Source organism: Eschrichtius robustus, chromosome 3 (assembly GCF_028021215.1).
Source record: "Eschrichtius robustus isolate mEscRob2 chromosome 3, mEscRob2.pri, whole genome shotgun sequence".
Classification (NCBI taxonomy): Eukaryota; Metazoa; Chordata; class Mammalia; order Artiodactyla; family Eschrichtiidae; genus Eschrichtius; species Eschrichtius robustus.
The window spans coordinates 14,865,840-14,883,943 of NC_090826.1; the positions used below are offsets into that span (position 1 = coordinate 14,865,840).

The following is an 18,104-nucleotide window of genomic DNA, read 5'->3' on the forward strand; positions in this document are numbered from 1 at the left end:
TTTAATTCCCTGAGAAAGAACACCGAAGTCAACATAGACAGGTCCCTACTTCCAGGAGATAATTCAAAAATGTTCACCGAGGAGAACAAAACATAGCTCACCTGTCAGAGAAAAATTCCTCCATAGCTTTACGAGCCTGGCTGCTTTCCAGTTGCTTTTCCAAATATTGGAGACACTCCTCTAAGATGGATTCATCCAGTCCACTGAAAATCCAAAAGAAAAATTAACTACCAGAAACAAGGGCTGTTTCAATGTCCTCCTAATCCTGACCTTTAAAAATCCAAAGTCTGTTTACGGCTACACCTTTTTTTTTTTTTTTTTTTTTTTTTTTTTTATTTATTTTTGGCTGCGTTGGGTCTTCATTTCTGTGCGAGGGCTTTCTCTAGTTGCAGCGAGCAGGGGCCACTCTTCATCGCGGTGCGCGGGCCTCTCACTGTCGCGGCCTCTCTTGTTGAGGAGCACAGGCTCCAGACGCGCAGGCTCAGTAGTTGTGGCTCACAGGCTTTGTTGCTCCGCAGCATGTGGGATCTTCCCAGACCAGGGCTTGAACCCGTGTCCCCTTCATTGGCAGGCAGACTCTCAACCACTGCGCCACCAGGGAAGCCCTGTTTACGGCTACACCTTTTGAGGGCAATATTCAATTTTGTTTTGTCAAAGCTTAGCATAAACCCTGGCATACAGTAGGTGCTCAATAAATTTTCGAGGAATTAAACTGAAATAAAATTTAAAAATTCCTAAAATCTGAGATAACTGATGTAGTCGATGGCTAAGACTTCCAAGAATCACTGCTGTTATTTCAAACTGTTAGAAAGAGGAAGGAAGGGAGGGAAAGACTGAAGGGGGGAGGGGGGACGAAAGAGAAGTGGGGAGGGAGAGAAAAAGAAAAGGCAGCCCCTGATGAAAACCTGGATTCCTCAACAGCAAAAAGGCAGGAAATCCCAATACCTGGAACCCTTTATTTGTACAGTTCTCAGTGGGATAAAACTGTAACTTATTCAACTGTTCTGTAAGACTCTCCTACATCAACATGGCCTACACTATCAAGGTCAAACAATGCTATGAGACCACCTAATTCCACAGAACACCTATCTCAGAAGCATGGTTACAAAAATACTAGAAATTTTATCATGCTCCTTTGTACACTTCATCACATCTACTACAGCATGTTTATTCCTAAGAATTAATCACAAAAGAAGATTCCAAGTAACCTTTCATGTGTGTCCACAAGAACACAAAACGCACACAAGTATAGAACTTTCTGTTAAAAAGCACAATCATAATCTATAAATTAACAACATAAAGAAGCTAGTGTTGGTACATTTCATTGATGGTAGCAGGAGGTCACAGGAACCGGAGGCTTCTCCCCAGTCAGGCTCACCTATTGGGATCTGCATGATGAGCCAGAATGTTGTAACAGCCAGTGATTAGTTTCTCATAAACGCGAGCCAAGAACTCATCAGACTCTGCAGGGCCCAGGATGCGCTCCAGAGAGTTGCTACTGATCTCAGCAACACTCTCAGTGCTCGACTCCAGAAGAAGGGGAAGCAGGGTCCGAATTACCTGTGGCGGGTTCATCTCATCGGACCAACTTCAGCAAAGAAAACAGAAGCAAATTAGTGAATATACTCCTCTCAAAAGCTGCGAGGGGAGGAGAGGGCAATCTACTCATTTACTGAGAAGGGCTTTTTTCCTTTGATAGTTGTTTTTTACATAGGTATAATCATGCAACTTCATGGTCTCCTTTCTCATTATTATATCAGAAGCTAAAATCATTTCCATGTGAAAAGTCCACTTATTAAGATGTTAAATTAATACTGTAAGATGTATTTTATAATATTTAGAAAAGAAAATTAACTGAAACCTAAGCTAGTAACCCTCCCAGACAACCTTTCTAGAAGAATTCCCAGGAATCTGGATCACTTTTAAGCCAATGAGATATAGGACTTTACCCGTGACCTATGTACAGGAAAACAAAATAGTCCCTCCACTGGCCTGCTCGCCCTTAGTCTCCATGATGGCAGCATCTAACTTCCACAACGAATCTGGAGAAGACTTCAAATACATCATTGTCACCTTGAAACTTAAACCCAGAGTACCTCCAAAACACAATATGGTTTAAAACCAGCATGCCTTTTCTGAAACATACTACACAGAAGGAGGGGGGGAGGTACTCGGCTGCCCTTCACATCTAAGCCAAAAATCATTCTAGGTAAACATTCATACTCTAAGGCAACAGGCTCTCTCTGCTGTAGAAGCAGGCAAAAAAGTATTATTACACAGTTATTAAAACTCTCATTGTCTTCCCTTAGCCATGACAGAATACAGGAGTAGAGAGCACTTAGGGCTACGTAAAAGGTACTCACACTATAAGATCTCCGGTCAACCTGACCAGTGAGAGGAGGGTGTGCTTCAGGGAAGCAGCCAGGGGCAGACTCTGGCCACAAAGAGTCCCCAGGTGAGCAGCCTGCACAGCACTGATGTAACTCTCAGAAGGGATGGTGTCATTGGCAAAGGCATTGCGCTGAAAGGAGGCAAAGCAGACATCAACAGATAGACCATCTATCTCCCAGGACCAAATTCTTACGTGAGCAAAAAGAAACCATGATGACATAACCGAAGACCCCACTGAGATTTACAGACAATGACTCTATTCAGTATACACTCTTATTCATCCTGGGAAGGAAAGTGGGGTGGAGTAAAGGAAACAGTTAACAAATTTTAGTTAGCACAAAGTCGAGTTAAAATTTAAAAGTTAAAGTTAAGCTAAAATTTAGTTAGTACATAGTTAAGATACCCAATACCACTTTCCAAATAATTAGAATATATTATATTTAACATTAAAACTATGTTTGTTTGCCTCTAGTAACTGAGAAAGATCTGGATTTTACAATGCATCTGGGTCCACATTACAAATATCTTAATTATCCTTGCACTATAGCTCTGGGGGATGTAAACAGAGGTCACGATTACAAAGCAGGGATAACTAGATTATAACACTTGGCTTTTCCAAAGAACTGTAATAACGCAATAATCTGTTAATAGAGGTAATCTGAGCAGAGCACACAGAAAGATCAAGGAAACTAACAGAGGACTCAACAGCCTTCCAAAAGCCTAGAGAACTTAAAAGCTACACCATAAAATTATGTATGACAAAAGGAGCAGGTTCTTGACATATAACCTAAAAAGGAAAGGAAACGGTTAACATTTACTGAGAATTCACGTGACAGATAATGTGCTAGGCACTTTACATTTAATATCCTTAATCTTTACATCCCAGTATTTAGCAGATGAAGAAACTGAGGCTCCTAGTAGTTGACCCTTAAGTACCACAGGGTTTAGGGGTGCTGACTGTCTGTGCAGTCAAAAATCCATGTACAACTTTATAGTCAGCCCCCCGTATGTGCAGTTCCACATCCACAGATTCAACCAACCACAGATCATTTAGTACTGCAGTCCAGATTTAGTGAAAAAATCGTGTGTAAGTGGACCCATGCTGTTCAAACCTGTATTGTTCAAGGGTCCACTGTAATAAAGCAGTTATTCTATAACCCAGTAACAGACTTCTTATTCTTAGCAAAATGATCATATGAGTACCATTGGAGTAATTCAAGGCCTTGATTATTGATTCAGCCATAGCAAGTACTACTGCAGCATATTAAGATCTCTTGGTAGCTAGTTTAAGCCTAAAGAATAAGAAGAGAACACAGAAACAGAACAGTGCTCCTAATTTCTATTCCTGGGACAGACAGACACTCACCCAGGATCCAATGTTTGGAAACTCATTGGTGTTGATGTTGTTCCAGGATTCACACACAGCCTGCACTGAAGATGGTAAATTCTGAACCAGTGTTGGACCTGGAGGAGACAGAAAGGACAAGGAATCATCGTGAGAGAGAAAGAGAGAAAGAACGACACGCAGCATTTTAAAAGCCAAGCCCAAATGCAGAGAGAAACACACCACAGCCCAGGCTGTCAAAACAATTACTAAGATAGCTTAGATGGATATTTCAGTAGCAGCACTACGTCCAAGAACTTGCTAATTGCTTAACAGCTAACAATCTCAATTGTAAGGTTTTCACTTCCCATCGTATTCACTTTCTAATCTTGCAAGTAAAGAAGACAACTGAATAAAAGATGCAAAGTGAGAGCAAGTCACTACAAGTCACTATTAAACATCTAGACCTTCTATGAATAGGTATCACTTTGATCTCTTTTCTCCTTAACACAAATCTTGAGGGCAGGGATCATTAATGCACATTAAGAACAGTATTCAAAGAAGTGATGGAATTGAATTTCTAAAAGTGAGAATATCTGAACATTATAAGGGTCCTTGAAGCTTGAAATTCAGGAATACACAAATGCCTATAAATTTTAAAGGGTAACTATTGCACTTAACTCCAATCCTGCTCAAGTCCTTTTATATTTTATTTTTTTTAATTTTATTTATTTATTTTATTTTTTTGGCTGTGTTGGGTCTTCGTTGCGCTGCACACGGGCTTTCTCTAGTTGAGGCGAGCGGGGGCTACTCTTCATTGCGGTGCGTGGGCTTCTCATTGCAGTGGCTTCTCTCATTGTGGAGCACGGGCTCTAGGCGCGCGGGCTTCAGTAGTTGCGGCACGCGGGCTCAGTAGTTGTGGCTCACGGGCTCTAGAGCACAGGCTCAGTAGTTGTGGTACACGAGCTTAGTTGCTCCACGGCATGTGGGATCTTCCCGGACCAGGGATGGAACCCATGTCCCCTGCATTGGCAGGCAGATTCTCAACCACTGCACCACCAGGGAAGCCCCTGCTCAAGTCCTTTTGATTCCCCATCCTAAATTTCTATTAGATCATTCGTAACACAAGGAAGAAGTTCTCCCAAGCACTAAGCAGTAGCTTGCTAGTCTTCCTAATCTCTATAAATGAAAAGAACAAAGGTCTTTGCCAACAGCGAAATAGCCTAATGCCTTGGAACCAACTTATCTTGGTTTGGATCCCAGCTCTGCCACTTGCAAGATGTAGGATTTGGGCAAATAACTTCTCTAAGCCTCAATTTCCTAATGAGTAATGGGGGATAATAACAAAACTTACCTGATAAGGTTATTGTGAAGATCAAAACAGATAAACTTATGTCAATGCTTGACACTCAGAAAGAGTCCAATAAATGAAAAATGCAGTAGACAGGTAGAAAGGGAGAGAAATAGCACTACTAGTCATACTAGTGTTAACAGTCTTATTCAAAAGCACATTCACTTACCCAGAGTGTTCGCCTTGCACCTACTAGAGCCAATAGCCAAAACAGCAGCAAAGCCGTGCAATTTCTCCTGGGAAGGTTTTTCAGTGGATCCCTCCTCATTAAAGTTCTGCAGCAAATAGGCTCTGGAGAAAAAAATAGGGGGTTATGTCAAAGCTGAAGGAATCTAGTGCCATTTTGGTTAGGAAAAACTAACCCTAGACAAATCGAAAAACCTTTATCTCAGTTGGGTCTCCTGAGAATTACAATGGGTAATTGTTTCCCAAAGAATATGCCATCCTCTGAAATGCTTACAAAACTCAATTCCAGGACATATCTACCACACTCTTCCTGGCCTCAGAAGACTGGCAATGTATATATTAAAGGCTCTGAGAAGTATTATTATTTTTTCTTTTTTTAAAAAAAGCACTTCCCAAACTTATTTGCCCAGGAACATGTATTAACAGCTCAGTTTAGAAAGTCTTAGCCTGATGGGCCAGATTAGAGCCTAGACACACTCAAAGGGCAGTGACTCGGTCAGCTTTGCTACCACTGTACCCCCAACACCTAGAAAAGTACTTGACACGTAGCAAACACTCACACTTGTCATTCAAGTTTATTGCTCATATTCGTTCTAAAATCTTGCCTCAAGCAACAGTCCTCTGTCTACTGCAAAGCATTCACACTAAGACATTAGTTAAGTTTTACAACGATCTAAGTCCCTTTCACCATCAACGCCCCATGAAACAGGAACTGAACAGTGAAATCCTACAGGGACCAGATAAAGTAAATGAGCTTAAAGGGGCCCAGTGAGAATGGCTAATGAGAAGCTGCCAGTCCTTAGCTGCAGTCTGTTACTGTCATGTGGGAAGACAGGCCCAGTTTTGCCAGTTCTTCCAAAGGAAGAAAAGCCAGAAATCTTGACTTGTGAATAAATTCCCAATTTTTATAAATGAATTCTAAAATATTTAAACATCATGCAGAATAAACAAAGCAAGTCTACAGGGTGTGTAATATGCAATCTTTATTATAGAAAGGGCTGGGTTTCAAAATACTCTCTAGGGGATTTCCCTGGTGGCGCCGTAAAGACTCTGTGCTCCCAATGCAGGGGGCCCAGGTTCAATCCTGGTCAGGGAACTAGACCCCACAAGCATGCTGCAACTAAGTGTTCGCACGCCACAACTAAGGAGCCCGCCTGCCACAACTAAGACCTGGCGCAACCAAATAAATAAATAAATATTTTTTAAAAATACTCTCTAACTCATTAAGAAAATTTTTTCTCTACCTACATACCATGAAATTTAAAAAGCTTCATCTTAGTAAATAACAGAAATGATAGTGTTTGGAAAAATTACATTATCTTTCTTTGCACTCTACAAGAAAAATGCTAGAAAATATTTAAAGGTGAAAGTAAACCACCCAAGCATCTACATTCCCCCATCTCCGACATCTCTGGGCAGGCAGCCCGTCACACCTCGTGAATGACGCGTAGGTGTCAATGAGCTGCAGTGTGGCTGGAAGCAGGTTCTTGGTGATCTCAGATGACTTATGAGGATCGGTCTCGGCAGCCATCTTAGAAAAATGTTCATCCAGAGAGACCTGGACCTTCGAGATAGCAGCATCGAGGGTGTAGATGGACTGCAGACTGGGAACTTCATGGAGCTGCAAGATGGTGGTACAGTCGATGCTACAGAAGGACGAGATCTTTAAAAATACACAAGATATTAATTAGTTGTAGCAAAAAAAAACTGTGGCATAAGCCAAGTTCCATCATTATGGACCCCAAACTTCCATACCTGTCGAGCAAAGTATTCCTCTACAATTTCAACGTCATATTTCACTGAGCTGCACTTGCTGGATGCCAGTTCTAGGAGAGAACCAGCATGTTCAGCCTTCATTCCCTGTTTGATAAGGTGGTCCTATTTACAGCAAGAAAAAAGTGTTCAGGAGATCAATACAGACAGTGTCTAAGGCTTTCATCAGCCTTAAATTTAAAAGTTCCTAGAATTAGAGTATGTTGGCTTTGAATACTCCATAGCAGCAAGCCCTGTGGTACCTTTATCCAGTTGACATAGGAGCTGATCCGGAGGCGGGAAGACCACCGCAGAGTGTGTAGGATGTCACATTCACTCATCTCTGGCGAGTTCATGGCCAGCTGGTTCATGTAAGTCTTTGATGGTGGCAAAATCCCTAGAATCCTCCACAGTATCAAGAAGTAATATTGAAGGGCACAGGCCTCCTGGAAGAAGCAAAAAGAGCACTCACAGAGGTAGAAGCTTTTGATACTGCCTCAACAGCTCCCTAACAGTAAGAATTGTTCCAAATACAATTTTCAAAGCAGAACTGGGTGGAGTCCCAATCTTCAACTGAGATTTGGCTCTCAAGTCTGCTCACCAGGTCTTTCTAGAGAATACACCTAAAGCAGGAAACAGTAAAACGCACATTTTATATCTATATAAAACTTGTTCCATATTCTGCACATTTCACATGCCAAGAAAGCAATTCTGAGACAACTTTGGCTCCCCAGTAATTCACCAAGTAACTGAAAGAGAGCAAGACATTCTCCTCAGCACGCCCGCAATCAGCTGGCCCTTTCTGTGGCCTTAATTGCTGTTATGAGCTCTACAGGCACGAGACACATTCACAGGACCACAGGAAAAGCTCAAGTGTGAGGCTTTCAATATCATACAACAACCAGCATTCACAGGAGATACAGAACTTAGGTGATGCTTACTCTCAAAGTCACATTCTTCTAAATGTTAACAAAAAAATGCAAAAATGATAAAAAAATTATCTCTAAGGTGAACATAACCACCCAAACTAGATAGAAATAATGAAGTATCTAGTCAGTTTTGCAAACAGATATCCAATAAACTGACTAGATGCCAGAAGGAAATTTCTGGTAGACTGCTACCCAATCATCAAACATATCCCAAACTCTTCTTAATTAGCCCAGGTTTCCACGGTCTTACCAGGGCTGTTACATTCTTGTTTTCCTTTCTCCTGACTGTATCAAGCTGGGATCCAGCTGCCAGTAGGGATGTCAGTGCAATGTAGAGCTCATCATACTTGACAAGCTTGGAGTAAAGAACATCACATGCCTAATATCAAGAAAGAAAGGCAATCGTTTTTTCTTATTTTTTGAAATATCTTTTTCCTACTACCCATACACTACCACTTAAACTCAGGATTGAGAAAATAGCTCACTCCAAATATAGTTATTAATTTCTCATTGCAGCATGATTCCCACTTAGGGACCAACTCAGTTTATGGATTATTGTGAGCACACAAGTGCAGGCTTTAGAATGAGGCAACTATTTTGTCCATTAAAATAGCTGCATGTGAAAATGCTAACAGATATAGTCTTCAGGAATAACGTGTCAGAGGTGTCAACCGCCAGGAAGGACATCCCCTACAGCCAAACTGGAACCCAGTGAATAAATCTCAAAACAACACTTTCCTTTTAGAATAAGCTCAAATCCTAATATAGACCAAATTCCCTCATTACAAAAAGTTAAGTCATTCCCTTTCCCCTGATAGACTGATTTTGGTGGAGACCATCTAACCAACATGTAAAATGGGATTTTTAAATTCCTGGTACCACAGAATCAAGTCGGTTCAAATCATCCTCTGAGGCTTCTGGGGACAGGACACAGTAGAATCTGGGTTGTGGGACGGCATCTGAAAAACAATGTGCTTACTGAAAGAATGGTTTCATTCTCAAGCCTAACAAATATGAAACATAAAAACAAAGAAAACACTTTGGACAAGGGTTTCCCAACCTTGGCACTACGCATGGACATTTTGGGCCAGATCATTCTCTGCTGTGGGAAACTGTCCTATGTTTAGCACCATCCTGGCTTCTATCCATTGATTGCCAGTAGCACCCTCCCAGTCGTGACAACCAAATATGTCTCCAGACATGGCCCCAGGGCCCCTTTGGGGATGGGGAGCACAATCATCCCCAGTTGAAAACTTCTGCTCTGGGAGTTAACTTCTGCTCTATAATCATCAAGTTAATCAACAAAATTGTATCATTAGACCGACCGCCTTAAACTTAAATGCTGTTTCCCCAATATCAAAGGGACTAACTACTAAGCGATCCCAATGATAATAAATTCATACTAGAGCTTAATGAACATTTCCACCAAATACACTTTACATCTAACAATCCTCAGATGAAAGCAAACACATGCTAAAATGAACACAAGAGGCACCTTCTGAAAAGTATGGACCACTGCTACGTGAGAAACACTGGAGAGAATGTCACAGCTCCCACTGTCTGAAGACCCTGACCCAAAGAAATTAGCCTGTGGGTTAGAACCATGTCCCTAAGGGAAAACTAATTCAATCACCCAGTGTGGCAGGAATACATATACTGCACTCTATGGCCAGAGGATTCCTAATTCTCGTGCCTCAATGTTTTTCGCTTTTAAATAGATGCAGGATATGTGAGAGTCTGTTTCCGCAAGAGTTTTGAATCTGTAGGTATCTGCCACCCACAGGAAGGAGACTAAACCGATGACCAAAGATCCTCAAGGATGCCCCAAGCTCCAAATTCAACCCCTCCAATGAAAATCAGCAAGTCAGTTTTTTATTGACAATCTTCTTTCTGACCTGATGAAAAATGCTTAGACCAGTTTTCTTCTACTTCTTTGAACCCATGATAGAGAGGGGTGGTCGCCCGGCGGCCGTTGCTGTCTTGGGATCCATTCACCCACCCAAAAGGAGGACTAAGCAGGTTATGCTGCACCTTTTAAAACACAAATACTCAAATTAAGAGAGATACACAGTCATCATTCTGCTTCTCACTCCAGGCCTGATATTAGATTGGTACAGCAAAGTTTGGGAAACTTATAAACCAAAACAAAATTTTAGATTTTTCTGTGACTTCTTTTGGGAAACATCTTTTTGCTGGAGTATAAAGGGAATAGTGTTCAATGAAACATTTGAAGAAACGCTGAATTCTTAAATGGCCCTTCCATCCTCATTTTGGATCCCTGCAACAAAGGAATTTACTAACCCATAAAATTTACTGCTCGACCATCATTCAACCACTAGTAAATACTAACTGAGGCCCGACATGCACGGCACTGTGCTCGACACAGGTAAAGTGGGGTAGTTCAAAGAAGGACACCTGTGAACAGAGCCTATGAGCCAATTTTAACAAATGCATCAAATCAAATAATCTACATCTATCGCTTCTGGCTAAACATAAACTGTGGGTGCAAAGACACAAGTCCCAGGGGTCACCTAAGGCTACTCAAACACACCGCAATGAACACCTAAACCCTAAAGTGAGGTCATTCTGGTTTGGAGCATGGTAACTTGAGAATAACTACGCTCTCAGTAACAGCTGTAAAGCAAAAAGAACGTGTTCATCTGTACCTGCTCAAACAGATACACAGGGGCTTTGGAGTACTGATGAAGCAGATAATCAAAGATCAAAAGCAGGCGAGCCAGGATGAGAGGCACAGAGCGCGTTTGGGCATCCATGTTGGCACTCAACTCCTGGATGATCTGCACAAAAAGGGTCAATATGTCCCGCCGGCCTTTCTCAGAGAAGTTGTGGAAAATGAGGAGGAGCAGCTGCAGGTGTTCTACATTCAAATCTTCCGTCTCACTGGGCACCACCCCTTGCAGGGCATTCTGCTTCATTGTTGACAAAAACCTACCACAGAGGAAAGGAGAACATGTCTGGTGAGGAAAAGTCAGAACATCCCCCAAGAGTGACAATGTCCAATGCCGGAAGAGTCCAACTTCTTAAATTAAGATAACGAATTAAGGAAGACAAGAAGCTACATGTAATGAGAAGATAAAAACTAAATCTTGGCTACAAAAAAGCCAGATTTGGCCACAAACACATTTTCAAGACCCTTCAGCAACATTAACTGCGGCCACAGTGGCAGTAACCCCCACGCTGCCGTTCCTGACAATTCTGAAAAGAATTACAAGTTCTCCAAAAGGCGGCTATTTTTTTAAATTAATAAATCCGGGCAGATAGAAGCAATTCAGTTACTTTTTCCCTATGATTTGATTCTATAGTTTAATTCTCGTTTTGAGAATTTATATTACAGGTTAAAAATCACTGCATGGTAACAGTCAAAATTAACTCAATGCACTTAAAAAGCAATAAAAAAATTATACTATTCAGAGAATCTGTGAGAAAAGCTTTTATGCAAAAAAGGAATGAATGTAGCCAACTATTTCCACTGCCTTTGGCTATTAGGAAAGAGATTTGTATTTTAATAAGGGTTTCGCTCCCCACCTCCCCCTGGCCCCCACCTTCCGGCCTTTTTGCAAGATTCCACCAGGAAAAATATAGTGCATATCTGGCATTCAAGGGGGTTTATAGTTTCTCAAATCCAGCATTAGAGCTATTTGATCATAGAATGGTGAAGAGGAAAACAAAGCCGTTTAGGAAAACAAACTGCTTTGAAGACTCCCAACCATGTAAACAAAAATGGCAAATATAGGTCCATCTAAAGAGGATTTAGATGATTAATGTGAGCTTCCCCCAAGTAAAAAAATTCTTTAAAAGTTGTCCAAAAAAGACTGCAAGTCACTCTAAGTGGTTTCATGTTGAAAGCAAAATAACCAAAGACAGAGTTGGCTTCCCTGTTGTTCCCGCTTTCAAAAAAAAACCAGGTCAGGATAAAATTGGTTACGTTCAGGATTCAGGTTCTATCTCATAATTGCAACCAAATCCCCCATGTGCTACAGGAAGATTCTATTTCCAGACTGTAGTTTATATACTTCTGTTTTTTAAACAGCACAACTCCTCTCAAATCCCATCGGAAACACACCCATCCACCCTTGCCACTTGAAACTTATCATCAGAGTACCATCCCAGAGCCACAGATGAACTACAGATAAGTCAAACAAATTTTAAAAAGCAGCCTTCTCCGTGGGGCTTCTATTTAAGTTACCTTACCTGTCCCAAACTTTAAGGCATTCAGGGACGTCAGGGTCACCTTGAGCGCCGGCTTTATGTTGCCAGATGAGCAGGAGGCGTGAAAGCACAGACAGGCTTTGAGGATGAATGTACAAGGGCCAAGGGCCCTCAGAAAAAGGAGCCACTCCCAGCTGCTGCAACAGTGTATTCTAACATGAAAGACATACAAGAGACCATTAGGGAAAAAGGCAAGGGATGAAGTCAACAGATTACTAATGCTCTCTAATGTTACTTTTTAACACTGAAAGGAATACTTTAAAGAAAGGAAGACAAAGAAATTCAAATTCAGAAACAGTCTGCAAAAGGTCATTCAACACATGAGAAAAATATAAAGGAAAAATTACTAATCTAACCCCATTAACAACTATAGTTAATTAGTGTCAGAAATGGGGTCCCCAAAAAGGAGACGTGCATGTAGACAGCAGAATCTTAAGTTTCCAATGGATACTGTGCCTTTGAAAGAAAACTTTTTCAACAACTGTAATAGCTAACATTTTTCTTTCATAATCAGTTACATGCCACAAACAACAATCCAAAGGGGGATTTCCAACAACTTATAAATCCAACAGCTTCTATTAACAGTATTAGCAGAGAAATTTTGCCTCTAAGATGTCAAGGCATCTAGAATTAATCAGGGTTGTCTTTGCCTCCAGTTGTGGCATGTCTCTCAAATGAGCTTTACTTTCCGCTCAGTTACCTAAGCTGCAACTTATCTCCCCAAATACACACACAAGCTGAGCAGGATGCCAATGGAAAACCAGATAAAAGCCTGCTTTCTCACTTGGCTTCAGAAAACTCAAATCATGGTTACCTCAGGATATAGGATAAATTTTGAAGTCTGCCAAATTAAATTATATTCTTATAAAACATCCCAGAGAGGGACTTCCCTGGTGGCGCAGTGGTTAAGAATCCACCTGCCAATGCAGGGGACACGGGTTTGAGCCCTGGTCCAGGAAGATCCCACATACCGCAGAGCAACTAAGCCCGTATGCCACAACTACTGAGCCTGCGCTCTAGAGCCCGCGAGCCACAACTACTGAAGGCCACGTGACTAGAGCCCGTGTGCTCCGCAACGAGAAGGCACCGCAATGAGAAGCCCACACACCACAACGAAGAGTAGCCCCCGCTCACCGCAACCAGAGAAAGCCCGCATGCAAGGAAGACCCAACGCAGCCAAAAATTAAAAAACAAATAAATTTATTAAAAAAAAAAAATCCTAGAGGACCCTATTCCTCGAAAACATTCAAAAAGTCACAGATATCATGAGTAGTTCCCAGGTACTGGGGGGTTACCATAGGCTAACTGTTGTACAGAGACCGTCACACTAAATGCTCAGAGCTACAACGTCAGGTGGGGTGTGCTCCACTTCACTGATATGGGAAACAGAGCTCAGAGTGGCTTAAGAACATGACCAAAGCCACAAGATTACCAAGTGCCGAAGCAAGGTTTATCTCTAAAACCTACATTCTTCATCACTATGCTCAACACAGCCATAATGACTAACTTCTCAATTCCTGACTCAAGAAAACAACTCAAAAAAAAAAGAAACATGCCTGAGCTATATCAGAAGTGTTAACTGGAGCATTACTGTAATAAAAAAAACAAATCAAGGGACATGCAGCCATAATGGTGGCAACTGTAAAGACCAAGGTAAACATAAAAACATACTCTATATATATTACATTACATATATAATAGTAAAATTTGAAAAAGCAGAAACCAAGTGATATATCAATGTTCTGATAATAACTGTAAAACTATGCCACTATACAGACAGGGACTAGAAGGAAACATGGAAAAATTAAAATCATAAATTTCGTGGAAGGATTATGATGAATGTATATTCCTTATAAAGTTATTTACACACTTTTTTAAGGGAGTTTTTGTTTCATGTCAGTTATTTGTGTCTTTAGGTCAGTTTATTTAGGCCTCAGAACCTTAAGAAACGAGCTAACATTCCTCAGGGACCTAGTTTTTCCCTACCACTCAAACTCTTATTAGCTCTAAGGAAGAAGAACTGACTTCTGAAGTAGTGAAACTGAGCCACAGCACAGCAAAACCCTGGCCTGACCCATTCCTTGCCACCCTCCGGCTACCTTTCCTCCACTCCTCCTCAACGCTGGCATTCCTGAGGTTTCAGCCTCAGCCTTCATCTCTCTTGCTATCCACAATCCATCTCATTGTATCTCATCACTTCAACAAATTGCCTCTTAATGGATAATCCCAAAGCTGTATTATCAATCTTAATTTCTTAACTCCTAAATTTCAGACTCACATTTCCAACTATTTTCTAGACATCTTCATCCCACCGGCACCTCAAAATTTCATTGTATTTAAGATGATATTTTTTTCAATAGTAGTAATGGTGACTATTTATTTAAACGAAAAACACTGATAATATATAAACTGTTTTTCTCATTTGATTGAAAGGGCTATAAAATTCAACATACTGACAAAGGAAACAATATAATCACATAGATGATGCATCTGCTAATTGCCTTCAGCTTACTCCTTCCTTAAAGGAGAGCCTCACACTCAGGTATACAGTTTTCTCGACCGCACAATGACTCTATGGCTAGCCTACTATATGGGACTAAAAGTCATGTTGAAGAGCTGACACTGACCTGTTTGTTTTTATAAACAGAGAGAAAATGGCAAATTGTGCCTCATGTACCTAAAGAACCCAAAGGATCATTCTGAGAAAATGTGAACTAAACAAGTGACCCATGAGAATTTAAGCTGGTGCAGCCACTGTAGAAAACAGTATGGAGGTTCCCCAGAAAACTAAAAATAGAATTACCATATGATCCAGCAATCCTACTCCTGGGCATATATCCAGACAAAACTATAATTCAAAAAGATACATGCACCCCTATGTTCATAGCAGCACTATTCACAGTAGCCAAGAGATGGAAGCAACCTAAATGTCCACCGACAGATGAATGGATAAAGAAGCTGTGCTACACATATACAATGGAATACTACTCAGCCATAAAAATGTATGAAATAATGCCATTTGCAGCAACATGGATGCAACTAGAGACTATCATACTAAGTGAAGTCAGAAAGAGAAAGCCAAATACCATATGATATCACTTGTATGTGGAATCTAAAATATGACACAAATGAACCTATCTATGAAACAGAAACAGAATCACAGACATAGAGAACAGAGTGGTGGCTGCCAAGGGGGAGGAGGTTGGGGGAGGGATGAAGTGGGAGGCTGGGGTTAGCAGATGTAAGCTTTTATATATAGAATGGGTAAACAACAAGGTCCTACTCTATAGTACAGAGAACTATATTCAGTATCTTATGATAAACCATAATGGAAAAGAATATAAAAAAAAGAATGTATATATGTGTATAACTGAATCACTCTGCTGTACAGCAGTAATTAACACAACACTGTAAATCAACTATACTTCAATTTAAAAAAAAAATTTTTTTTAAAGAAACCTGAAAAAATAAATAAATGTGACCCATGAGTAAATACAATCTCTGAGTTGACTTAAACCTAGAAGAATGAGCCACTGAGTACTCAGTATCACTCCTACCCCCAAACCAACTCTCCTTCCTGACCGCCCTATTTCTATTAAAGACAACAGCGTCCTTCTAGTCGCATTTGGGTTTCAAGGGTTTTAAATTTAGGCAATATCTTGAATTCCTTCCTTTCCTTGTCCTTCACCTCATTCAAATAATTTCCCATGATCTCTACAATAGGTCTTTTATCCACACCCTATGTCCCCTTTTTCTCATAATCCCATGCTAACTCAAGTCATCTTTATTTCTTCAGTCCCTATAACAGTACCTGGCACATAGTTAAGTGTCAATGAATACTTATGAATAAACCTAGATCACCATAGTAATAGTATTATTATTATAATTTTATATGCAATGTTAAATATAATATTAAGTAATAATAGTAACAAAATACATTTTACTGCAAAATACATTTTATTGCACTGTCTGTGTCTTGCAACCTAAGTCAGGCACCTTGGCTAAGGCAGCTTTGCACATTACTCCAAAGAAACAATATCCAAGGTAGGGGAACTCAACAGCACATGGATTACACTGACTATCCTTCACAGCAATGAAATGTGGGGGAACAATTTAAAGTTCCATGTTTGGAAATGGACTGAAAAAGGAGATCCGAGGATTTCCTCTGCAGAGTCAGTAGCTATGGGCAGCCAGGTTGCATGTCCACACAAGGTCTGTAATTATTTGTAAACGCTAAGAGGGCAATATCATTACAGGAGTCTTAAGAATCCTATTCTCTAGAGAAAAATATTTCTTCCCCATTATTTGGACAAGTTTAGACAAGAAAAGGCCAAATCTATGAACTTTGAAACCTCCCTCCTTGCTCAGATCTGGGCAAGGCGCTAATAATTTTGGCAGGACACCCTGACCCTATAGTCTGAGAAGGTACTGCAGGCAATATACTAACTGAAGCATTTCCTTCTCTTCACCTTAGACAGGTCAACAACTTTTCTACTCTATATATTCCCTTTCCTGCCAAAAAAAATTTTTTCATGTAACAGTAGGTAAGTATAAATAGGTTTTACAATTATCTTTTAAACGACAAAAGAAATGTTTAAGAATTTCTCAAATAGCTTGGGATTGTGAGAATCAATTTTAACCTCTTGAAACAGGTTCCTGGATTTTGTCCCTTTGGCGGCAAGTGCAAGCCCTTGAATTGTGTTCTGATTCTGAGAATCCACTGAAATAATCTTAAGAGTAACAAAACAATTTTCAAAACAATCTTAGGGCAAATTATTGGAGATCTACCAAATTAAATTCTACTGGGGTTGATGGGGGGGGCGGGGGGGATGAGTGGTCACAGTACCTAAGAATCCACAGTTTTAACAAATTTCCCAGGAATCCTTATATACACTAAAGATTGAGAACCACTAACTTTGACCATGTTATTATCAGACTAGGACATCGTCAAATGTTGGGAGAGAATATGAATCCACGTATCCCTGACGCACTGCTGGTGAGAGTAAAACATGGTGCAGCTACTACAGAGAGCAGTTTGGCATTATCTGCTTAAGGTCACATACTCTACAACCTGTCAATTCTACTCCAACTTATATTCCCAAGAGACTCACTTGTAACAGGGTACATACAGGGGACACGTACAAGAAAGATCATAGCAATACCTGGAATAGCAATAAAACCTGACTGACACAACCCAAATGTCCATCAGTAGGAGCAGAAGGGAGATGAATAAATTGGTATAGTCACAAACATGATGGAATATCATATAGCAGTCAAAACAAAAACTACAAAATATGCAACAGTACAGATGAATTCTGGCAATAAAGTACTAAACAATATTAAGTGAAAAAAATTACACAGAACATGATGTCATTGCTAAAAACAGTCAAATAATTTTAAATTTTAAAGTATCCCTTCAATGCAAAAACAAATACATATATGAAACTAATGAAATGAGGAATTTAAGATTTAGGATTCCAGATACCCACTACTTCAGTGAGGAAAGAAAGCCACAAGGTTTAGACAACCACAATCAAGATCCTAGACTTTATTTCGGTGGTGGGTTTGCAAGTAAGAGCGTATATGAGAGCATCCATCTCCTGTAATTTGATTGATCCTTTAAGACACGCGTTTTCATTTATATTTCTTAGATTACTAATGATGTTGAACATTTCCTATGTTTGTTGGCCATTCTTTCTTTTTTTTTATAAAATGCTCTGTTGTCTATTTACTTTTCTACTAGGATAGTCATCAGGAGTTGTTTTTGTTGTTTTTCCTTTTCTTTAAGCTTACTAAGTGACTTAGGGATAAAGGACACATTTTTTTTTTTCTCAAAATGATCCTAATTAAGGCAGAAGGACATACTAGGATAGTCTCTCAACACTCTTTCCAGGGAGGGGATCCCATGATAAACTTTTCCTTAGCAATAGAAACAAGTGCA

General features: G+C 40.2%; 1 protein-coding gene across 7 annotated transcripts in view; it reads right to left on the reverse strand.

Moving 5' to 3' along the window:
• UBR4 (ubiquitin protein ligase E3 component n-recognin 4) overlaps positions 1–18,104 on the reverse strand; it is a 126,233-nt gene that overhangs the window by 87,098 nt on the left and 21,031 nt on the right. For all 7 annotated transcript variants that reach the window (XM_068539035.1, XM_068539034.1, XM_068539030.1 and 4 more), the window contains exons 18-30: positions 12,146–12,315; positions 10,600–10,882; positions 9,829–9,964; positions 8,813–8,892; positions 8,184–8,312; positions 7,268–7,450; positions 7,008–7,130; positions 6,686–6,915; positions 5,236–5,357; positions 3,758–3,855; positions 2,364–2,521; positions 1,379–1,588; positions 102–203 (exon numbers count right to left, since the gene is read on the reverse strand). In XM_068539035.1, coding sequence (XP_068395136.1) covers positions 102–203; positions 1,379–1,588; positions 2,364–2,521; positions 3,758–3,855; positions 5,236–5,357; positions 6,686–6,915; positions 7,008–7,130; positions 7,268–7,450; positions 8,184–8,312; positions 8,813–8,892; positions 9,829–9,964; positions 10,600–10,882; positions 12,146–12,315 — 2,024 coding nt within the window. The remainder of the gene's footprint in view (positions 1–101; positions 204–1,378; positions 1,589–2,363; positions 2,522–3,757; positions 3,856–5,235; positions 5,358–6,685; positions 6,916–7,007; positions 7,131–7,267; positions 7,451–8,183; positions 8,313–8,812; positions 8,893–9,828; positions 9,965–10,599; positions 10,883–12,145; positions 12,316–18,104) is intronic.